Genomic DNA, 24,575 nt, shown 5'->3' with positions numbered 1-24,575 from the left:
CTGCCCCGTCCCTTAATCTGCATTGCTCCGTTGTTCATAATGGCTCACAAGAGACGTGGTCAAGTGCTTTGCTTATATCTAGATACCAGATCCATGTCACTTCATCATCTACCAGCCCAACTGCTCTATCAAGAGGAAAAAATAAAATGGAGCAGTAGACCAACTATTCAAAAGCAATTCACATCTACTGCATATTTACAAATGCTTTCTTCTCCATATTTTACTTAGAATTAAATTTTATATGAAACTACATAAAGCTTTTTAGTGATGGAATCATTTATCTGCCTTCTGTTAAGGACAGACAATTCTCAGACCACACTGTAGCATGAACATTATTGGTTTCTCTTTCGCTTCCAGGGATAAGGGAAGGAAATTCAATATTACAGTTTAATATAAAAACAATCAATCAGGGACTTCCCTGGCAGCGCAGTGGTTAAGAACCCCCCTGCCAATGCAGGGGACACAGGTTCGAGCCCTGGTCTGGGAAGATCCCACATGCCGCGGAGCAACTAAGCCCACAACTACTAAGCCTGTACTCTAGAGCCCGCACGCCACAACTACTGAGCCCGCGTGCCTAGAGCCTGTGCTCTGCAACAAAGACAAGACACCACAATGAGAAGCCCGCGCACCACAATGAAGAGTAGCCCCCGCTCGCCTCAACTAGAGAAAGCCCGCGCACAGCAAGAAGACCCAACGCAGGCAAAAATAAAATAAATAAATAAAAATAAATAATTAAAAGAACCACAAAAATCAATCACTGTCCTTCAAAGCTTCAGTTGCAACGTGGAGTAGATATGTTAAAACTGATGATGAAAAAGATAAACAGCCAGCTTCCCACTGTATCATCTTTATTGGGAATTTTAAACGGAGCCAGGAGTAATCCCGGTATGGACACCAGAGTCAATTAGATACATGTGCCTAACTGAACAGGTATTTAAGTGTTTGTTTATATTTCATTTAATTCCCCAAGCTTTAACTAGGGAAAACCAAACCAAACCAAACCAAAAACCAAACCTAAGCTTATTCCTATACTGTTGGTAGAATAGGTCCCTTCTATTTAACTGGGAGAATTACAATACTTACCTGCTCTCCTAGAGACTGATCCAAGAATTTGGAGTGCAACTGATGGCAAGAGGCTAGGGAGATACTTTTCATCTGTGAAAAGAAAATGGACATTGGCAGACACAATGCAGGGTATTTCTGACTGTTTTTAAAAACTCCAAGTAACTATAATGATACAACTAAGGTAGGAGATTTTGCTCCGAATGACCACCTGTGTAGATCTGGAGAGGGAAGTTTCATGACCAGAAACTGCGTAAATGTTCCCTTCTATTTGCCATAAGAATTTTAGCTCCAGGACATGGGGAGATATAGATCATAATCCTTTAGATTACTGGCAGACAACTTTACAACATTCAAATACTTTTCCCCCCCCGTTTTCTTCCCTTCCACTCTCTGCTCATTCAATGTTTATGGAGATCCCCCTATAAGCCAGGCATTGTGCTAGGCCCTACGAAATCAGAGACAGATAACACACGGTCCCTACCTAACATTTTCAGGAACATGATCTCATTAAGTCATCAACAAAGTTATGGAGGCACGACAGAAGGAGGCAGGACAGACAGTATCTTATTTGCCAGTATTGATAAAGAACTTAAATATATAACGGAAGATAAATATGCTAAATAAGCAAATCAAAAGTCTGACTAGACCAATGGTCTAAAAATTATCTTTGAAAAATCTTGGACTTGAGGGTGACCCCTCTCGAGTTACTAACACTCCTATGGATCCACATGTGCATCAAGTTTATCCCAAGGCCAACCCCAAGACAGTTACAGGAACCAGAATGAACATCTCATGTAGATGAGGGAAGGAAAGAGTCTTAGAGAAAACATACCTTTTGGTCAAGGTCACTTGTTAGGAAGCTGATTGCTACAGGTTCCGAGAGTTTCTTTTTAGTTTTTTTGACATTCCGTTTTCTGATAAGTTCCTCCGGTTGGCAAGAGGCAAAGAGCAATCCAAAAATCTGGGCTGCGGTGAGCCACACCCAGTTGTGCGGATGTCTCAGATGAGACTGCACGTGACCTAAGGGAGCCAAAGCGCATCCTCAGACGTCAAGGTTTTCCTGACCCTGTGGTGGTGAGCGTGACTAATTCAGACGTTTCTTGAGTATCTATTATGTGCTTGGATTCAGGAATCAGAGATGAACAAAACAGCCCCTGCTTCCCGGAAGTGACGTGGAGAGACTGGAAGCAACTAGAGAACCAATTCTACCATGGCAAATGATACGAGAGAGCTTTGAGTCAGCCTGAAAACAGACCCGTTTCATAAGAACTAGCTGAAGACTCAAGGAGATAAGGTAGCACTGACAACTACAATTTCTAAACTAAAATTAAGGTAAATATATACATGGGTACATATTCTTTTCTCATAACTATTGAAATCAGTGGCTCCAAGTAGCTGACTGGAAAGGTATCATTTATTGAGGTGTTCTATGTGCCAGGCATAGGCTAAACGTGTTACACATATTACCGGATTTAGACCTCACAACAGTTCTGTGAGGTTGGAGCTGTCATTCCCATTTTATGGTTCCAGAGGGAGCTAAGTAACGTGCCAAGCTGTAACAGGCAGAACCAAGCCTGGGCCCCAGCTTAATCTGGCCCCAGAGCTCATATCCTTAAACATGACCCCTTAAACTATCTTACGGATGAGCCATTAAAGATCTTACTCTTACGCTACAGGGCCATTCTCCACATACCACACTTGGAAAGTACAGTAGAGCCACCTCATATCTGAGTTTTAGTCTCTGCTGCTTTATTTCATGAAGATGGTTTTACTTTTTTTTCTATATGAACCTTTGTAATTATCTCAGTGGAGCCATACCAGAGTAGGCCATATAGTAACTTAGTAACTGGATTATTTCTCATAAAATCATATGAGTTCTCTTAAAACAAGTGGGTATTTAAAACATTCATTGCAATGTCTATTTCCTACTGATTAATCAAAACTAAAACGTTAAATTAAAAATTCCAGGATCTTATTTTTCATTTAAAGAAATGAATTTTATTTTATTTCATTTAAATAATATATAACTTAAATATTCCCACAGAAGTGAAACGGTTTAGTAAATTATGGCACATTTATACTATGGATTATTTATAGCCATTTAAAAGGATATCTACTAAGCATGTTATAGTACTACAATATGCCTACTTAGGTATAAACAGGATATAAAAGTTTATATGGAATTATGCAACCTCAAAAAAAAACCCCTATGGTTATTTGACAAAAGGAAGACTGGATGGAAGTGTATAACAAATATAATCATCAAGTAGCAAGGAGGACTTTGGGAAATTTTTTCCTTTCTTTTACTCGTCCATAATTAATATTCTTTCTTATTTATAAATGAAATATATTATTTATGAGGATACATATATACATGCATATATTATTTGTTTGTCTTTTCCCCCAGAAAAAAATACTTTCACTGTAATCAATCTGCAAGGGCCTTTTAAATCTTTTTATCATGGACTTTTCCCCTGACATTATATATTTCTAAAGTGTTTATTTTTAGATTTAAATAAAAAGGAAATACTTACTCCAGATTTTACTCAGAGTCTCAGAGGGCTTGATAAGCTGAATAATATTACATCCCTTGATGAGTTTACTTATCAGTGTAAGAAAACTAAACAGAAGGCGATCTGCAGCTTTTTCTTCAGTCTCTTCCATGATCTAAAATTAGGAGGGATGTTAAATCAATTAAGACAATAATTTCAAAGTATTTGATGGACATTTTTACTCCACGATGTACATCTATACCAGGGTTTCTCAACCTAAACACTGCTGACATTTTGGGTCAAATAATTCTTTGCTTTGGCAGGCTACCCTGTGCACTAGAGGATGTTTAGCAACATTCCTGGCCTCTACACACTAGATGACAGTAGCATCCCTCTACCCTCCAGTTGTGACAACCAAAAATGCCTCCAGACATTGCTGTCTCCTGGGGGGCTTAAGAAATTTTGATCGACATATACTATGGAAGATAACTTACTTTAATCTTCACTTTAAAAAGAAGATAGAACTACACTGAGTTCTTGCTTTTATTAATAAAAAAATTTTTGAACTCAAATAATATTTAATCTATTAGCTATACCACCTCAAGTAAAACTATTAAAATAAGCAACAGTTTTACTCCCTAGCAAATAACTTACATTTGTAAAGTTTTCAGGATCAATTTCCTTTTCAATTACACGGAGAACAGTTCCAAGTCTTCTCTCAAAAGTGACTCCTTCACTTTCCACAAACAAGCCACAGATCAGGGCAGCTAGCTGTCTATTTAAGCTCTATCGAAAATAAAACCATCACAAGACAATATCAGCACAACTTGGGGAGCTGTTTCCAAAACTGTAAAATGAAGGTGGGCATGACTCTGTCCTCAGTAGTTCTTTATGATACCAGAAATCAACACAATGTGGATTTTTGGTGGCTAACATGAAAAATATAGAGAAATCTTCACCACCCAGAACAACATTAAAAAAAGTGGTATCCACTGAATAATACATTTTTTCTCATTTTTAAATTAAAAAAAAAAAAAAGGAAGACGTTTCAGCCCCCCAACCCCATTCTGATTTTAATACTTAAAGCCAATATTAAGTTATGACATGTGTTGTTTATATTCCACAAAGATGGGCCAGTGATGATGAGGGTAGAGTCAGCAAGTGGTTATAATTATTGGCAAAAGTTACATCCTATAAATTGTATAAGCAAAACTGGAAACAAAGATATTCAACGGGGATTGGTTAAGTAAATTATAATACATTCATGTAGAGTAACTGGGTGACATTGACCTTGTAGTGGGAATACAGGTGATTTCTGTTACTCTCTGTAACTTCTTATATTTTCTGAAATTTTACTGTAAGAATATATTATTAACATAATCAAGTAAAAACAATAGAGCTATTTGGGAAAAATTAATTCAACAATGTATAATATGTATTCTTATTTAAAGTATGAACACCAAAAGCTCAGACTTTTCTTTGCCATATGACTAAAAGCAACCCTAACCTTCTTTGCCCCAAACCAGGTGGTAACCATATCGAAGAGCCAATCTTTTTTCTCAAGGCTGATTTTACTGAGTAAGGATTTGATTGCCATGGATGCCATCTTTTTACACATGGCAGAGTCATCGTTCACCATCATTAGACAAAGAGGAATAAAGAACATTCCACAGTTCTCGTGGAGCAGTCCCTGAAAGAGAACAGACACTTATGAGCACACTCAGACTGGAATTCTCACAGATGTCTCACAAACAGAGGACCCTGGGCTCCTGGGAGCCACAGCTTGTTAACAAACACAGAGTTTGTCTTTGTGATTCATGGTACCTGAGGGAATGTGTCAAAGAGATAAGCGATCATTTCCAAGGCGGACTCTCTCCCGGTCTCATGTTCATAACTAGGGTAAGAACATTAGAAGGACTTGTTAGTAACTTTAAAATTTACCAATAATTATTTTTAAGAGTTTAAAATGTTGTCTCAAAGTGCCAGTCTATTTCTTAAAAAGTGGAAAACACCTCCATTTTCCCAATTTTAATACATGTACTTACCATGCTACTATGCAGTTGTAAAGGTAATTTTGTTAGATTTTTACTGTCCTCCTAAGTGGACTCTAGTGACAATCGATGGTCAGAGTGAACTGAAAAGCAGCTTGCAGAACTGCTATATGAAGCCATGCACAATGCTTGACAGTCAAGTCAGTGATTCATAGGATAGCATCCTCAAAGGATGTGCCATTACATTTCGGCTTGGTTCTTTTCAAGACAGTCCACACACTGAAAGGAGAGAAGAACCTACCCCACTGCCTTGTGTAGTTTATGGCTTCAACTTACTTCAGTTGAGCGAGCATGAATTCCAAGTTTGGTCGCAATTTGTCCCCCAGGGGATAGTCAAGAATATATTTCAGAAAAACCTAGGAACAGAAGTCACACAAGAGATTATTTGGATCCTGTCCCTCCAGGATTCCTCTTTCCTAAGCTGCTTTCTGGGACACACTGGTAGGCTACAAAGACCTTTCAGAAGGGTGATCAGTTAGGTGAAGTCCACCTCTTGAGTCAATAACTGTGCCCCTCCTCTCTCCTCCCACTTCACTTCCTCAGGTCTTGCCTGATTAAGCGTCAAGTCCTGGCCCATCATTAGCATGGTTGTTTAGGGCTCCAAATCTCAGCTCACACACTGGCAGCTCATCTCTCTGATAGGAGGCTGTGGTGAACTGAGTATGGACTGTGGTTCAACCCTGTATTTCCCCTGAAATAAGAATAACAATAATAGTGATACTACTACCAACTTTTGCATTTACTAACTAACTTCTTTGTGTTAAGCACCGGGTTAAGTGTTCCTTGGTTGGTTTTCATTACTTCCTTAGGAAGTAAGTAATATGATCCCATTTTGCAGATGAAGAGCATGGAGCTGGCACAGAAGGTAAGCAACCTGCTCGGGTGACACTGCCAGAAGCCCATGCCTAGTCTATCTGCAGCCACAGGCTCTGCTTGCAAACTGCTGTATTATTCAGCTTCCTTTATTAATAAACTGTGAGAACTAAGCACATCATTTAACTTGCCAAGGCCTGTTTTTCCCCAACCATAAAACGGTGGTACTGTTTCTTCTGAAGGATAGTTACAAACAAGTCATGTAGGTAAAGTGCCGGGCGTGCAGCTAGTACTTAATAAATAGCAGCTGACCCTCCTTCTTGCTAAATGAGTTAACTTTTTCTAAAGATGGCCTCCGCAGCCCAAGCCCTCCTTTAACTCCGAGTTCATATTTCCAATTCAGACCCTTCCATTTCCCGGGTTGATATGCACTCATGAGATCTGAACACAAATCTGCTAGTGTCACTCCTCTGTCTACTGATTTCACTGGCTCTTTGTTATTCTTAGAACAAAGCCCTAAATCTTTAACAAGACCACAAGGTCTTGCCTGATCTGACCCCCTCCCCTGTCATTCACCTTCAACAAGCTAAGCTCTTACCCACTTCAAGGCTTATCTTCCTTAGCCTGCAAGGCTAAGCCTTATTCTTCCTCCAAACTTTGCTTATATGCCAATCCTCAGGAAAGCTTTCCCCCACTATCACATTAGGGCGGTCCTCCACCATGTCATATGCTCTTATCATATGCTCTTCCATACTTTGTCAATTTTAAGAAGCACAGTTTTCCACATTTTAACATATCTGAAATTGGGATGTCTTACAATTGATGCCATCTTACCACTGTCATAGTTTTTTCCCCTTCCTTTGAGGTACGTAAGTAATGGTGTATCTTGTAAGTGATGAAATACAACAGTACTTTCTTCCTCCTGGCACTTAGGATGTCTGTAATTTAATAACTACTTGTGGGATTTCTGCTTTGCGCATCTCTGCTATAGGACAGACAGGGACTATAAAAATTTTGTTAACCACTCTTCCAGCAATACCAGGTACACAGTGATACACATTAAGTGGTCAATGACTGGACCACTGGATGGAAATCTTTGCTGCAGGTTATCACGCTGCAGAAGGAAAATGTGTTTCTTCATCCATCTGAAACATGCCACATGTGGGCTATATTCAAAATGCTCTTTATACCGAAAAATGGCCTTACACTTGGTATGTGAATGGGCTCCTGAGTCTTAGAATAAAGCAACAGTATGACACAAAGTCTTCAGAATTCAGTGTTGACATCTGTCTACCTAAAAACCGAACAGAGAAGGCAGGGCCCAGCCCTTGCCATGGGAATAAGCTCTCTCTACAAACCTGTCTGCACTGGACTCTGACAGGTTCGTCTTGCGCAGAAACCGCCAGCTTGGACACTTGGCGCATGACATCATTGATTTCTGGGACCAACAACTTTCTTGATAAAATGGCCTGAAATACAAAAGGAAAACACATACTTATTTCATGTTTTACTGCAGATGGCCTGTTGTTTACTAAGCTGACCTGATGTTAAAAGCGGTCACAGGCAGTTTTCAAACATAATGAAAGTACCTCCACAAGAAAAAGAACATAAACTTAAAAAATGGTTAGAATGGTCAAGTTTATGATACATACAAGCAGACTACATGCATTTGTACAGAATGCCCTGGAAGTTTAATATAGAGCTCGTGTTTCAACATTTTAATAGGCAGCTATGTTAGCTTATAATTAATCAACCAAATCATAATAATCTTTATAAACTAATTTCAGAACTATCTACAGCTAGTCAGAACACTATGTTCCATGTTATTCTAAATACCTGACACGAGGCTCATTCACTGCACAATCCAACATTCTGGTGACACCATACCTTCAGAAGACCAAATGCGGTGGCTTGTCTTGTAATATCATGAATGTCCTCCTCGGCATATGCTAGTAGAACTTGAAGCTGCTTTTCAGTCATCTGGTGAGACTTCACTTTCTTCACAAGTATGGTCACACACTGCAAGTTATAACACTGAGGTTAGCAGCCAGGACATCCCACAGATCAGCGTACAGTGGAATGATGAGGGCTCAACACAACAGCAATGTTTTTTCACACAGGATGCCAACACTCTGGCCTTAGCAAAGTAATCTGGAAGAAATTTTGACCACGACCACAAAAGATGATGAGGAAAAGTGACTTTGATGTTAATCCCGGTCCTGGCTTTTTCTAAGTGCAAGTGAAAACACCTCACCTTGAAACAATTTACCACCAGGTGGAAATTCTGGCCCCTGGCAGCCCCGAGTTTTGCATAGTCCTTCAGCAGAAGGAAAAGGTGTTTCATTAGCTGTTCCGCTTTTGTTTCTGTGGAAGGCAGGGGGAACCTCAAGATCCAGATCAGGCATTGTAAAGCGCCTGTGATCACCTGAAAAACAGACAAAGCCAATCAAGCGATGAAGGGACCAAACTCAACAATCCAGCACCTAAGGCTGTGTAGACACTGAGCGATCGAGTTGAAGGAACGAAGCACTCTGCCAGGCCACTCAGGGAGAACTGTGCTAAAAGTGTAAGGAAATAGGCACGTTTCCTCTTCCCTGTTGTAGAACTTACTGCTTCTCCATAGCAAGTGAAGGTACATCCCAAGCAAGTGAGAAAAGGTGCTCATATTCTTAACCTATTATGGGTAAATGATTAGATGGGCTGGCTAATTTTAGCATTTTTTTTCCTGAAAAACGCATTATAAATGCCTTTCCAATTTTCTAGAATGGTACTTCAATTTAATCCATTCTTATTAAGCTTGTGTTATGTACACAAGGCACTCTACAGAGTGTTAGAAATACGATGATAAAAAGGATGCCTTTCTGCATTTAAGGAGCAGATAGCTGAAATTAAGCATGGGAACTATGACCTATAATTTAATATAGTTAAGTGCAGTGCCAAAGATATGAAAAAATGTGTTGGGACCAAGTGACTACAAAAGAATCCCTGAACCTCCAGGCCAAACCTTCTAGATTACCTAGACCAGCTGGTTCACCTCTACCTAATACACCCCTACACCCTGGTTGCTGGGATGGCCTTATTGGGCTGGATTAGACGGAGGTAAAGCAAAGAGCTCAGGAGTCAAAAAGACCAGGGCTTAAAACCCAGCTCTGCAGCTTATTACCTGTTTGACCACAGAGATGTTAAATACTTAACCTCTTGGCACCCTTCCTGTAAAACAGGCAATCTGAGGAAGTGGGAAAGGTGTGGGTTTCGGAGTCCGACAGACTGAGGCTTACATCCTAGATCTGTGATATGGGGCAAGTCACTTAGCCTACGGCCTGGATTTCTCATCTATGCAAGAGACACATTAATAATACATGCTTCATGGGTTGTTATGGGGATTCACAGCAGCGAGCAGTAGCAACAAGCATGATGATGATGAGATGGTGATTACTGCCATGGGGACAGCACCACTCAGCCTCATGAAGTCGTGAGGATCAAATGAAGGGCTTTTACAACTGTTAAGCGCTACCTATTATTATTAAATTGCTGTTAAGGGAGCAGTTTAATACAGAGAACAGGGGTGGTTCATGATGTTGTAAATCTCTTTAAAAACTCAATCATCTTGTGAAGTATGAGCCTAGAAACAAGTTCTAGGTATACTGCACAACACAGCTCCCGTGAAGGAACAGGTGCTCACCTTCACGTCCGTGGAACCCAGGCAGTCTATGAGGAGAGACATAAAAGGATCCAACATTTCCAGAACATGTTCACTTGAAGACTTGATCTTCGAAGTCTTCAGACTAAGATGCAACAGCTAGAAGATTTAAAAAGATACCTCACATCAGTTGCCCCTAAGACCAAATGAGTGAGGTAAAGGTGAAATGATTTTAAGAGGCCAATGTGAAATGTTAAGATGCTTCTATCTGAAATTATAAAAAGTGTGAAGAAAGGGGAACCACCTGGGGGAGTCTCAGTATGTGAAGAAGGTGGGAGCTCACTGTGCAGCTGAGATTCGAAGTTCCTTTACCAGATGGTTATTCCTCAGCATTTGCTTTGGTTCCAGGTACTGGCTTGGCATGAAGGACATGGCAGTAACCAAGATCAGCAGGGTCACTGCCCTCGTGGATCTTAGCCAGGATGACAGACTCTAGGGAACAATTCACTAGAAATGCAGGGTGCTTTGAGAGTTCTGGGGGGACCTGGGCAGAGGGAGGAGTAGATGGTGAGGTCCTGGGGTGGGAAAAGTGTGGTGACTTTAGAGAACTGAAGGGAAGCCACGTGTACAGGATGAGGCTATGCCCTTGTGGCCCAAATGAAGGACAGGGCTCTCTCCTGGGAAAAAAGGGAGCCAGTGAAGGATTAAAAAAATATATACAATAAAACGATCAAATTTGTGTTTTCAAAAAATTTAGAGTAGTTCAGAGTTGCACACTCATGGGCAAAGCAACAGTGAAAGCACTGTAAATATCAGGTCAGAATCATTCATTCTGAGAAAGTTACATCATCAAAGTAAGTACCAGCGTTTCCAGCGGAAATGAGCAGTACTGGAAATTCAGCAGAGGATTAAAAGGCACAGGCTCGCTGTGTGCAGCAAGTCTCACTTTAAGGTTAATTCTTACCCGAAGTCCAGACTCAATAAATATGTGCATGTTGGTTTTCTTGCTCACAACAGCTTTCTGCCCGCCTCGAACTGGAGTTGGGGGGAGCAGAAGACAACTCTGGGGTGGCAGACGTGGATCTGGTGCAGGGGCTGCTGGATTTCTGTCAATCAAGCGGAATGAAAATTAGTAGAAAGCACACTGCATGCTGCATCCCTAGAAGCTACTATGGCCCCTTCTGGTGAGGTGAGTCCAGTACCAAATAATGTGCTCTTTGCTGTGGGTTTTTTTCCCCCTTAACCACAAGACACCGAAGAGATGATTAGGTTGTTGATCCAAGTTTCTAGAACCCCAGAAACAGAGGTCAGAGGGATGAACACACATTTAAATGAAGACGAACAGCAAGGGGACACTCCCTTCCTTTGATTTCTGAAAACAAATGCCAAGGAGTCTCTTTCAGACTGCAGAAGCAAAATTCAAAGGAAGTTTACAAATAAGGTATTTAAAATCTTTGGAGGTCTAAATCTCTGATCAGAACAAGAAGTATATATTTTAAGTCTATCCCAACTTTGATTCAATAAATATCTAAAACAAAAGTGGTATTAAGTAAACGTCAAAATAATTGGTTGCCTTCACAGCTACCGCATTCAGCAGAAACAAGCTTGTGTTGACATGTATTACCTGGAAGGACCTCAGCCCAAACACCACAAAGTAGTACCATCTTACAACTCAGATAAACATACCTTTTTTTCCCTACTAAAGCAAATTATTAAATGAACCCACTTAAGAGTAATTGAGTAATGAATGGCTTATTAGAAGTATGAACCTAAAGGATAGTTGTTTTTTTTTTCAAACTTACTTTTCCTTCTCTGTTAACAGGATTAGATTTTCGCTGACCAAACCGTAACTAAGCAACAGAATGGATTCTGCCGTCATTTCCTGGTTTACAAGTAATCCTGCTATGATTCGACGTAAGGTTTCATGAACTTTCCGGGCCAGTTTTAAACTCGTGGTATTTTGCAAGATCTAAAGGCAGACATAAATGCACACTGAGGTAACACAGAACTGCAGTTTGATTTGTTATAATAGTAGTTTTCTTTTGTATATTTACTTTTTAAAATATGCTTTTTGCTAATTAAAAAAGAAACACATTCTTAATAAAATTTCAAACATAGATATAACATATAAAGTCAAATATACCCATGACCTCAGCCCCAGAGATAACCACTGCCAGCTGTGTATGCCGCTGGATTTCTTGTGCCTCCTTGGCACTCTCTTTGTTGATGAGGTCTGGGCGCAGGGCTGGAGATAGGATGTGACACTTGGAAGATGTCAGCCTTCCAAGTGCATTAAATGGGGTGGTTTATAGGCAAGCACGTACACATAACACAACATCAACAAAATGCAGTCACTACTCACAGGAAACCATGCTAAGGAAGTGGTGTGACGGCCAGGCCTCAGGGTTGTACATTAGTTATTGGGCCAAATCAGAGGAACTTAATGGGACCCCAGCACCATCAACCCCAGTACAACCCTCAGCATGTCATAGCTATTCCCCTGCACAGGACATGGATTAGTAACTTTGATTACCTTGGAGGGACTTGATAATTTACATGGAAAATAAGTGTGCTTTGTCAACTCTTTTTCATCCTCAAAACATATCTAACATTCTTAGATCAGGCTCAGATAAGCTAAATGCATTCTAGGAACAATTAGGGAGTTAATCTAGCATCAAACATGTGGAATTAGCACAGAGAACACTATGAAGGTAGGTAAATGACAGTCCCTGCCCAATAAGAAAGGCAGAATGAAAACGGTGGAAAGAATGTGAGATTTGGATCAGAAAGATCTGGAATTAAATCCTGACTTTTCTCCTTAGCCATGTTCCTTTCTATCTTTCTAAGCCTGAATTTTCTCATCTGTAAGACGGAGGTACTGTCAATCTCAGGGGACGGTTGTACAGATTAGAAGAGATAATGAAGCACAGTGCTAAGAACATGGGTATCTGTTCAATAAATGCCAATTCTCTTCCTCCTGGCAATCTGGGAGCAGCAGTCTGACTCCAAAGGCTATGTTCTTAGCTGCTGACGGGACCAAGCTCAATAATTCACCTGTAGTTCAGTTCTTGTCGCCTTTCCTTTTGCATCTCATGGTTTATATCAGGGACTCTGATTCTTGGATCAGAATCCAAGAATCAGAATCAGCGGAACCAGAATCCACTGAGCTGCCAGCCACATGGTACTGGTGCCCTTAGCACCAAAGCAAATCATGATGCTCAAGGCTCTTTTCAAGAACTCATGATACTGTAAGGTGGGGATCCCCTTTACTACATTCAAGTCCTTACCTCTTTTAGTGGAAGGATAAGTTTTGTAACCTGATCTTTTCCTACAAACTTGCCCAAGATTTCATAAGACTCATAACTCTTGCTTCTTCGTGCCTCCATGACCTTGGAGAGGATCTGCTTTACTTCCTTTTCTTCAGCAATGGCACCAAACAACTCATGGTTAAAAATCTTTAAAAGAAAAAAAGCCAAATGGCAATTATGTGCACTCAGCAACTTATGCCAGCATAAGCAGTCTTTGAAAATGCGTGGTATGTCCAAGTCAAGGATTAAAATTAGACAATAGGAATTTCTATTAGATTTCACTTTTTTCAATGTAGTTTAGGGACCAATTACTAAAAAACAAATACAGAAACACTTCAAGGTTTACACCAATGGAAAACAAAAGAAAAATACCACGTAGATTTACATATATAATTGTATAATATATAAACAGGCACTTCTTTGATATTATCAAAGAGTAGCTTAATTTCTCTTTAAGAAATTCTCATATTTCTAACTTAATTATCAAAATTAATGCATTTAATTAAAAATGTAGTGTCTACATTTTTAATGAATAAACAAACGATTGTGTGCCAAATTTAATGTCTTTCTAATCCTATCCCCCAAATTATCATATTATCTGATTTTAAATTGTTATTAATTTTTCACTATTCTAAATAAAGCTCTAATGAATATACTTTTGTACAAACTCCAGACCACACCTCTGATTTTACCAGCTCGAGACCTACTAGCAACAGCAGAGTGCCCATCTCACATCACTTAAGTCTCAACTTTTTAAACCTCTGCTAGCCTAAGAGATGAGATAGTAGATAGTACATTATTTTCATATTTATAGGCTATTATTTCTGATTTTGTGAACTGATTGGTGTTCTTTGACCTATTAAAAAAAAATTAGAATTCCTTTCTCTAAATCTTACCTCAATCATTATATCCAAACAAGAGTCCAAATTCCCAACTTGCAGCTTGTTGGTGAGGCCTTGCAGCAACATGTAAACAGTGAAAGTTAGCACATGGACCTAAAACGAAATGTATAATAAGAATATGGATGGCTAAGACCACCACAGTAGAAAAACAAGATTTAGAAGTACGGCAGGTGCGCACTCAGATTATATATCTGTAATTATTGCAGGGAGAAGCTTTGACAAATGACACATACTTATATCACTGCCTAAAGTCCTTTAACCAGATGGTCCCTTTGTAGAAAAGATGCTCAGAAACACATCACCATGCTTAGGTTCTATTATTGTGACTAAATCAGGCCAATGATTTATAAAGAAGAGCACAAGTCTTGAACTTTTAAAAACCAACCTGTGAATTATGGAGCCTGCCAACGTTGAATGCAGTCAAACCTGGTACAAAAAGTGTTATGAAGGAAACAAGTTTTTGCCCTTCACAGTGATCACAGCTAACATTCCTTAGAGCTTGCTATGGGCTAGGCACTGTATTAATACCCCACATGTACTGAATCATTTAATCCTCACCCACTCTATCTATGGCATAGGTGCTACATTATCAGCATTTTCAGATGAAGAGGCTGAGGCACAAAAAGGTCAATCAAACTTGCCCAAGGTTACATGAATAGGAAACGGTGGAGTCAGGATTTGAAACGAGATGATGCCAGAGTATACAGAGTCCACAAAAGGGTGTATTCTGTATACTGCTTCCGGTGCTGTAAATTATCAAGGTAAACATCAGATAATGATCATACACTAAGAAAATACACCTGGCTGTCAATATACAGATTGGATTTTAAAGGCATAATTTCATATGTACCTACTTATGATCTTTAAATACTTTTACATATATAAAATATTTGCTGAGGACTTTATATAATTTTTAAAAATCCTTTTGGGGGGGTGAAGAATGAAACTCGAAGAGTACAATTTTGGTTCTGTCTACATGATTAATACTAATACCCAAACTGCTGTTCTCTCATCCTTATTTTACTTACTTTAACGAATAATGAGACAGACTGGAAGAACAGGTGGTTAAAGAAAAATGGGCTACTTGTTTAAATACCTCAGGCGCTCAATTAAATGTGTGAATGAATCCTCAAAGACAGCTGTACTGTATTCATGCTGGTATGCTCAGTGCCCAAGAGCACCTCACACAAATAGCCAAGAATTACAGGCTGGTTGAAAGAATAAACCTGGACACTGACAGGGGCTCCGGTTCCAGGTGAGATGGAGAAAGCACACTCTATCCTGTCTCTCCCGCTGAGTGCAGCTATAAGCCCCAGACAGGATGCAGAGAGCTGCAACTGGGGAAGAACACCAGAGTGCAAGTACCACCAGACTCTCAGTGTGTTTACCCCTGTTTTCTATAGTTATAGACGTGGGGACTGCAGCAGCCACAACTCTGCCGGGAGACCTTCCTTTCCCATTGGGACTGCAGTTCTCAGAGGATGGGCCAACTAGCTGCTCTTCTCCTTCTCTGTCTTGACACCACTTAGCCTCTGTGTGGGTACAGCTGTGGGAAGTACATGGCAAAGTGGGAGAAATAAAGCCCCAGCTTTCCAGCTGGAGGTGTGAAATAAGTGGAAAAACAATGTGTTAGCAAAGAATCAGAAGATATAAGGGACTAAATGGAAACTTTACAACTGAAAAAAACCAAACAGACCAATAACTGAAATAAGAAAATTTACTAGATGGGTCCAATAGTAGGATGGAGATTAAAGAGGAAGGGGTCAGTGAACTTGAAGATGAATCAATAGAAATTACGCTATCCAAACAGAAAGGAAGGAGACTGAAAAAGAAAATAAAAATGGAGCCTCAGGGATGGATGGGACCCCCCAAAAAAGTCAAACAGGAGTCCCAGGAGAGGAGAAAGAGTGCAGTGCAGAAAAAGTATTTGAAGAAATAATGGCTGAAAACTCCCCAATGTGCTTGAGAAGCTCAACAAACCTCAAACAGGGTAAACCCAAAGAAATCCACATTCATAATCTAACTGCTGAAAAATAAAGACAAAGTCTTTAAAGCTGCCAGAGAAAAATAATGCATTACTTAGAGGGGAAGAATAATTTAATTATTCATCAGAAAGGCCAGAGGAAGTCGCATGACAATTTTACAGTGCTGAAAGAAAAGAAATAACTGTCAATGCAAAAGTATATATCCAGTGACAACATCCTTCAGGAATGAAGGTGAAACAAAGACATTCACAGGGAAAGGAAAACGAAGAGCATCCGTTGCCACCATACTTGCTCTATGAGCTTGCCTAGACCAAAGGGAAATGACACCAGGAAGAAATCGGGAAATTCAGAAATGAAGGAAGAGCAGTAGAAATGATAAATATCTGGGCATATCTGAGGATTAAAAGCAAAAACTCTAACGCCGCTTGGTAAGTTTTCAACATATAAGTTTTCAGCAAAGTAATACATAAACAACTTTTAAACAAAGGAAGGGTGAAGGGATCTATAGGGTAATAAGGTTTTTACATTCCACTTGAAGTGGTAAAATACTGATTCTAAATAGATTATTAAAAATTAAGTATGGATATGGTAACCTGGAGCAACCACTAAAACACTATACAAAGAGAGACAGTGACAATGAATACTGATATTTTTAGTGTGTTACTTATAACCTATAGAAGAGGAACCTACCTATGAACAAATTAGGACTTGGAAGGTCAAGCTAACTACCAGAAGTCTTGGCTGGGTACTTGAGAAAAACAAGTTGCAGTGTTCCTCAAACTTTAGATCACTCAGGGATCTTATTAAGATGCAGATTCTGTAGGTCAGGTGCTGCTGATGCCACCTGTCCGGGGCCCACACTTGGAGCAGCAAGACCGCCAGGTAACTACTCAGAGAGCTTCGTATTCCACCTGGTGTTCTTATTAATTTTATGACATGTCATACATTTCAACTCAAACAAATGTCTATGTTCTTTATTGTTCACATGTGTGGCTATACGTTCAATATACATTCAGTAAGAATTTTATTAAGAACTCAGAGAATACAAAACTTGATATCAAGTGATTTGAGAGAAAAACACAGGTTATGAAATGCAGGTCTATAAGGATCTTTTAAGAAATTAAATATAAGGGCTTCTTAAAAAACAGATTTTTAAAAATACTGATTAAAAATTTTTAAATATGCTTGCTTGTTCTCTCAGTAGATCAACTTTACAAAAGATAGACCCAAAGTATCATGACTTAGTGTTTAAAGTGCAACTATTTGAACCCCAACCCAATTTGAATATAAAGTACATGATGCAATTTACCTGATAGCCACGCACAAGGGTAGTCTGTAATTCTTTTAAAATATATTGTAGGTAATGCACACCCAGATCCTCTATTATTTTTGCGAGAGTGCTGCGAGCAATGTCTCTGATTTCCTGTGCTCTGTTCTTGAGGAGGGCACACACTTTCAGCAAAATACTAGAACATGAGAAATTAATTGACTAATTAAATTAACAGAACCAAATAAAAATATAAATATCCTTTAGTTTCTGAATCACTCATAACCCAAACTATGCCAATTAGGATTCTAAATTACAGCAAATTGTGACAGTACTTCTCTTCCTGACAAAAGAGAAGATAGAACCAATTTTTGAGTTTCACTGAACTTTTCTGATTTGTCACACAACATACCTTGGCAGATTAGCTTCCATAACTTCCTGTGGAAGGGACTGCATTAGTTTAACCATGGCAAAAGCTAAAGGAACTCGAACTACTTCCTCATCATTCACAACCTTTGATTTTATGAGTTTGTGTTCTTCTTCTCTTTTAGTCTGTAAGAAAAATTTAGGTTAAACTAAAACAAAAGTAAATGGATTAGGGACCTGCCAACACTACAACCTTGCAGTTGAAAGATAAGCTCTTTTGATATATCTTATATCCATTTCTAAGTTTAATGTCTTAAAAAACAAACTCAATTATGCAATTTGATAACCCTCCAAAAATTATAAAAATAATATGAATAAGAATATTCTTTCCAAAGGAGCAATCAACCAATCAATCAATAAATAAAACCAAGTATTCACTGATGTGGGGTTAAGACTGTTGTGTAATATTTAAAAAGTCACATAAAATTTGTGTTAATTGGGACTTTCCGGTGTTTAAGTGACATCGTTGGTACATAAAAAAATATGGTGCCTCAAATAAACTTTATTTACAAATATACAAAATGATGAAGTATTTTACATCAGGGGTTGGAAAACTTTCTGTAAAGGGTCAGATAGTAAGTAATTTTGACTTTATGGCCACTGTTGAAGCTACTCAATTTTGCTATTGTAAGGCAAAAGCAGAATTAGACAATATGTAAATGAATGGGGTGTAACTGTGTTCCAAAAAAACTTTATTTACAAAAACAGGCTGCAAGCTAGATTCAGCCCATGGGCCACAGTTTGCCAGCTCAAGTTTTACACTGAGAAGGAAAGGCTCTGGCTTCATGAGAATGCACTCCTAAAATGTTACCCCTATTAAACAAGAAAAAGATGTACTTTTGTTTTCTTCCTTTTTTTTTTTTTTTTTTTTTAAATTTTTTGGTCATGCTGCGTGGCATGTGGGAATCTTAGTTCCCCGAACAGGGATCGAACCCACGCCCCCTGCACTGGAAGCATGGAGTCTTAACCACTGGACTGCCAGGGAAGTACTGAAAAATGTATTTTTGAATAGCAGAGAAGTGGCCAAGAAGTAGAAAAGAGAAACATACTCTAATTTTTAATAACCTTTTTTGGAAATGGGAGTCATCTTAATATCTACTTTGGAGACAGAAAAGCATATATCTACCAGTATCAAAATCATAATGAAGAAGAAACATTACTACCTTAGCTGTACGAGATGAACCTGAAGATGATGAGATAAGAGAAGGGAGGTGAACTGTGAAATGTAGAGATAAAAGAAAATCCAAAAGCTGATGTCAATCCACATAGTTAAGAGCCTCAGTCTGACAGGGCCCCACGGACACCCCACAGGGTCACACAGACCTGCTGGGCCCCAAACAGAATGATTACCGTAGATGCCAGACATTTATGGAGCCTGGGTAGGATGTCCCCAGTTATGGTTCCTTGGATATTTTTAATTGTTTTCTCCAATTCTTCCTTATTCCAAGGAAGGAAAGAGATGGACTTCGTGATACACTCGGATTCTTTAGCTGCTGTCCCTTCACAATCATCTGGGTCAGGGTTTTCTAGCTCTTCATTCTTGTCTGACAAAGTCTTACATCCATCTTCCTTCTCATCATCATCCATATGCTCGAATTCCATGGCTTCATGCTCTGGCAACTCAATCTCTTCTATGGTATCTATGTTTAGTAAACAACAAAAATCACCTTAAATTAAATAAGGAAACAACACAGTTGTGTTAAGTAGTCTTTTCTACTAACATCTAATAAAAAATATCACTGACTGTAAGGGCAAGACAAGGGCTGAGGGAACAGCAGTAAATGAGAGTGTTACAGTCCTTCATTTTCTTACAGTTAACCTAATGAGGAATAGAGACAAGTAAACTGATAATTATAAAAAAAAAGTGTGGAATAGTAAGCAAGTACAGGGTACTTTGGGATCACATGGAGAGGCTGGGGGGAGGAGGGCTCTTAACCAAAGGAAGCTTCCAAAGTACTGTGGTTGGAGGTTTCCAAAAGCAAAAACCTACATTCATGAACATGAAAATCCTAATGGCAGCCAACAAGTCTCATGCAGAAACGTACCTTATTATAGGATTCAATTTATTAAAGAAACCTGGGCAGTATTGTAGAGAAAAGTCCAGACTTGGCTCTGCTAACAAGCCATGTGACTACAGTCAATTACCTTAACCCTCATGGGCTTTGGATTCTTCACCAGTAAACTGTAGATGGCACCTACTTGCAAGGCTATTGTTAGGATTAAATGTGACAAAGCCTATACTGTGCCTAAAATATATTTCTGACACTTCATTGACTTTCAAAATAATGATAGCTATTAGTCTTCATTTTTTTTTACTGGCCGTGTAGCTTTGGGACAGTTACTTTACTCTTGAATCTCAATTTCTCATATCAAAAATATGCAGTAACTAACACCTAAGGTTCTTGTAAGGTTCTTATGAGGACAAATGAGATAATATCTATAAAAGCACATTTCACAGTAGATGCTCACTAACTGTTTCAAACTCCATTCACACCTAAGAAGAAAACAGTGAAGTGAATTAATATTTTAATTTTTTAATGTTTCTGTTTATGCAAAATTTCAAAATGCAGATTCAACTGACTGAAGATAAACTAAGGGGCTTTAGTACATTAATTATTTAAAACACAAATGGTTTCTACAAATTCAAAACAGTTTTTCTCTTCATCAGTGTGGCTCTTGAGTGATTTGATAATGAATCAAAGAATTAGAAAATTTTGAGTAGGAACACTGCAGTAATGCAAACTAAGGGCCAAGATATTTCAGTGTCTTTAGCCAAAACAATTAGAATAAATACCTTGGCCTACTTAAGTGTTTATTCTTTTCCTTATTTTTCTGTGATGGCTAAATCCTTTAGAGTCTGGTGTTCAATATAAGCAGTAGTAGTAGGTATCTTTACCTCATTCTGGTTTTAAAGCAAAAGCTTTCAATGTTTTACCATTGAGTATGATGTTTCATTAGGTTTTTTTTTTTTGGTCATGCCACACGGCATGCAACATCTTAGTTCCTTGACCAGGGATGGAACTGGCGCCCCCTGCAGTGGAAGCGTGGAGTCTTAACCACTGGACCACCAGGGAAGTCCTATCATTTATTTGGTTGGTTGGTTATCTATCTATCTATCTATCTATCTACCTATCTATCTATCTATCTATCTATCTAACTATTTAGGGCTGCATCAGGTCCTACTTGTGGCACGTGGGATCTTTAGTTGTGGCGTGCAGGCTTCTCTCTAGCTGTGGTGTGTGGGTTTTTTCCTCTCTCTAGTTGTGGCGTGGACTTCTCTCTAGTTGTGGTGTGTGGGTTTTTTCTCTCTCTAGTTGTGGCGTGGGCTCCAGAGCACGTGGGCTTTGCAGTTTGTGGCACACGGGCTCTCTTGTTGAGGCACACAAGCTCAGTAGGTGTGGCATGTGGGCTTAGATGCCCCGTGGCATGTGAGATCCTAGTTCCCCAACCAGGGATCAAACCTGCGCAACCTGCATTGGAAGGTGGATTCTTTACCACTGGACCACCAGGGAAGTCCCCCATCATTAGGTTTTTAAAACACATCTTTTAACAGGTTAAGGAAATTTCTATCTATTCCTTGTTTGATAATTGCTTTTATTATGAATGGATATTGAATTTAATCAAATGTTCCCCCTGTGTCTATATAGATGATCACATTTTTTTGTTTGCTAATGTGTTAAGTTCCATTAACCAATCACCAACTTCATGAGTTAGTGGGGGCTTCCTCTTTTTCAGTCACCTGAAATAGCTGATGTAAGGTTGAAATGATCTATTCCTTGAGTGTTTGTAAAACTTGCCTATAAAACAGTCTAGACCTGGCATTTTCATCAGAAGAAAATTTTTAACTACAGATTCCATTTCTTTAATCATTAGAGATCTATTCAGATTTTCTATTTCTTCTAAAGTCAGTTTTTGTATTTTATTTTTCTAAGAATTTGAACATTTCACCCAAGTATTCAAATTTATAAGTGCAAAGATCACAATGTTATTTTACCTTTTTCATTTAATTGTGATCTTTTAAAATTCCTAATATTTATTATGCCTCCTATTGTCATTGGTCAATCTTGTCAGAGTTTGCCAATTTATGATCTTTTCAAAGACTGATTTTTATTTTTGATGATCCTTTCTGTTATATCTACTTTATATTTCATTAACTGTTGCTCTAAGTTTTAATTCTTAGACTTTCTTTGCATTCACTGCTTAACGTTCTTTCTACACATTAAGGTGATATAATTGAATTTCTGTGTAAATAACCTACAGGTCAGATTTTTTCACCCATACAATTTAGTCTGGACTTCTCTACTGTTAAATAAGTTTTATACAAAAATACTCAAACCATTCATTTTAACCTCCTCCTGACTCATTCACTGGTCACTGCTACAAGAGCAGAAAAAGGGAATAAACTGAATTGTGCTATCTTTAATTCATGATCATAAAGTATCCAAGGATAGGAAGGAAATCTAGTTTAAGAAAGTTTAAAAAACTTACTCTCTTCCCTCTGAAGTTTTCTCATTTGTTCTTCCAGAGTTTTGTGGTCAAAGTGGAATGCTTCTAACACTATCACTAGCAAACTGTTAAAAAAATTTTTACAGAAACGTTCATTTGATTAATAATATCACTTGACTATTAAAAAGAAAGGAAAGTTAAAGACTTAAAAACATTAAAATTATTTTTACCAGTCTTAGGTATTTTTTCAGTTTAACAAGTCTTAGTATCACCTCATTGATACAAGGTAAAAGTAAACTGAGATTGTAAAAAGATTGTTTCAGAAAATAATCCAAAATTTAGATTTTAACAAAACAAAAATAAGCAGTTTGACCATACCTGACACCCAACTTTTGATTGATCTGTCCCGCCTGTAAGACATGAATGAAATGTTTCAAGTAATATATATATGCCGACCAAGAGAGATGTTTGCAAATAGCTCCAATAACCTCTGTGGCAGCAATGGTTATATTTTCATGCTGTAAAACAAATCAAGAGCATCAGTAAGTATTTGCAAATAAAGTACACAGCTAACTTGGTGCATTAAAAAACTTAGACAGTAGGTGATCAGCAATTATAGAAAGGAAAGAACGCCCAAACTATACTCCATTGTTTTCCCCTAGCTCTAGGAAAAGATGCTGTCAATGAAAGGAATGACATCTTCCTCCCATTAAAGGATATTAACACATTTTGTTTTCTATTCCACTCAGACCTCCCTGATTGGTTCAAGCCTACAGACTGAATGAAGTAAATTCAATGTGTAAAAGTTGACAAATGTCAGAATCAACTACAGATTGCACCGCTGAGCATTCGTAAGTACGATGCAACGGAGATAGCTCTTTCAGATGACAATGGAGAACAGGAGCTGGATTTACCCTCACACCTTAAACCAGAAAAGTAGACAAAAATATATGAAACAGTTTTCAGACTTTGGACATCAAATAGTGCAGGACAGTGACTCCTGAGAGAAAGGAAACAAATGAAATGAGCCGTATAGTTACCCCAATTCATTGTGTGGGGATAACTGTCAGGTCATAGCACATGAGAAGAAACCCAAAAAGGGCCCCATGTCTCCCTGAGTTAAGGGGGCAGAGTTGAGGCTGTGGAGCTAGAGTCCTCAGGGCAGAGAACCAGACGGAAGAGAGCTACACAGAGAAAAGCTGCCCAGAGAAAGAGCTCCTTAAGCTTCAGCTGAGAACTGATCAGTACACACGAGTAAGGAGACAGGGAAAGAACCACCAAAAAGGAAAAGATGAAACACTCATCTAAGACCACACAGGGATGAGAATAGATCGTGTTCCTATCAGCCAGAGTAAAAAAACCTCATGATACATGAAGCATTAGGTATTCAGGTACTCAGAAAGTTAGTGCCTCAGTGGTGGGTTCAAATAAGCACCAGACTAAAGGCTGCTCGTGCCTAACAGAGCTTAAAAGCGAGCCTCAAAAGGACCAGACAGGACTTCCCTCGTGGCACAGTGGTTAAGAATCCGCCTGCCAATGCAGGGGACATGGGTTCGAGTCCTGGTCTGGGAAGATGCCACATGCCGTGGAGCAACTAAGCCTGTGCACCACAACTACTGAGCTTGTGCTCTAGAGCCCGTGAGCCACAACTACTGAGCCCACATGCCACAACTACTGAAGCCCGCTTGCCTAGAGCCCGTGCTCCGCAACAAGAGAAGCCACTGTAATCATAAGCCAGCGCACCGCAACGAAGAGTAGCTCCTGCTCACCACAACTAGAGAAAGCCCGCGTGCAGCAACGAAGACCCAACACAGCCAAAAATAAATAAATAAATAAATATAAAAAAGAAAAAGGACCAGACTACTCACAAGTAGCCCAACTGCATCTGAAAAAAATTCTCAGGAACACTTAAATACAAAAACATCCCGCACCCAGCAAAGTCACATTCACAATGTCTGGCATCTGAAAGATAGCTACAAGGCATACAAAGAAGCAGAAAATAACTCTAATAAGAAGAAAAATCAACCCATCGAAATGGACACAGAAATGACACAGATGATACAGACTTAATACTAGACATAGATATTAAAACAACTGACATAATTATTGATATATTCCATTCGATCAAGAAGGGAAAGGAAAGCATGGGCATGTTAAGGAGAGATATGTAAGAAAAAGGC

At 38.9% G+C, this 24,575-nt stretch overlaps 1 protein-coding gene across 1 annotated transcript in view; it reads right to left on the bottom strand.

The window, feature by feature from the left end:
- The window catches only part of UTP20 (UTP20 small subunit processome component), a 97,674-nt gene that overhangs the window by 7,291 nt on the left and 65,808 nt on the right, over positions 1 to 24,575 (bottom strand). Inside the window, exons 39-58 of the mRNA XM_029204823.1 lie at positions 22,774 to 22,913; positions 22,438 to 22,520; positions 19,300 to 19,589; positions 17,936 to 18,075; positions 17,566 to 17,722; positions 14,266 to 14,364; positions 13,349 to 13,516; positions 11,864 to 12,030; positions 11,026 to 11,167; positions 10,104 to 10,220; positions 8,676 to 8,846; positions 8,309 to 8,440; positions 7,780 to 7,890; positions 5,885 to 5,964; positions 5,382 to 5,451; positions 5,065 to 5,247; positions 4,212 to 4,343; positions 3,600 to 3,732; positions 1,898 to 2,085; positions 1,084 to 1,155 (exon numbers count right to left, since the gene is read on the bottom strand). Of these exons, the coding sequence (XP_029060656.1) occupies positions 1,084 to 1,155; positions 1,898 to 2,085; positions 3,600 to 3,732; positions 4,212 to 4,343; positions 5,065 to 5,247; positions 5,382 to 5,451; positions 5,885 to 5,964; positions 7,780 to 7,890; positions 8,309 to 8,440; positions 8,676 to 8,846; positions 10,104 to 10,220; positions 11,026 to 11,167; positions 11,864 to 12,030; positions 13,349 to 13,516; positions 14,266 to 14,364; positions 17,566 to 17,722; positions 17,936 to 18,075; positions 19,300 to 19,589; positions 22,438 to 22,520; positions 22,774 to 22,913 (2,775 nt within the window). The remainder of the gene's footprint in view (positions 1 to 1,083; positions 1,156 to 1,897; positions 2,086 to 3,599; positions 3,733 to 4,211; positions 4,344 to 5,064; positions 5,248 to 5,381; positions 5,452 to 5,884; positions 5,965 to 7,779; positions 7,891 to 8,308; positions 8,441 to 8,675; positions 8,847 to 10,103; positions 10,221 to 11,025; positions 11,168 to 11,863; positions 12,031 to 13,348; positions 13,517 to 14,265; positions 14,365 to 17,565; positions 17,723 to 17,935; positions 18,076 to 19,299; positions 19,590 to 22,437; positions 22,521 to 22,773; positions 22,914 to 24,575) is intronic.

Source organism: Monodon monoceros, unplaced genomic scaffold (assembly GCF_005190385.1).
Source record: "Monodon monoceros isolate NGI ecotype Baffin Bay Population unplaced genomic scaffold, NGI_Narwhal_1 Super_Scaffold_6, whole genome shotgun sequence".
In the NCBI taxonomy this organism is placed as follows: Eukaryota; Metazoa; Chordata; class Mammalia; order Artiodactyla; family Monodontidae; genus Monodon; species Monodon monoceros.
This window is presented reverse-complemented; position numbering and strand designations above follow the sequence as displayed.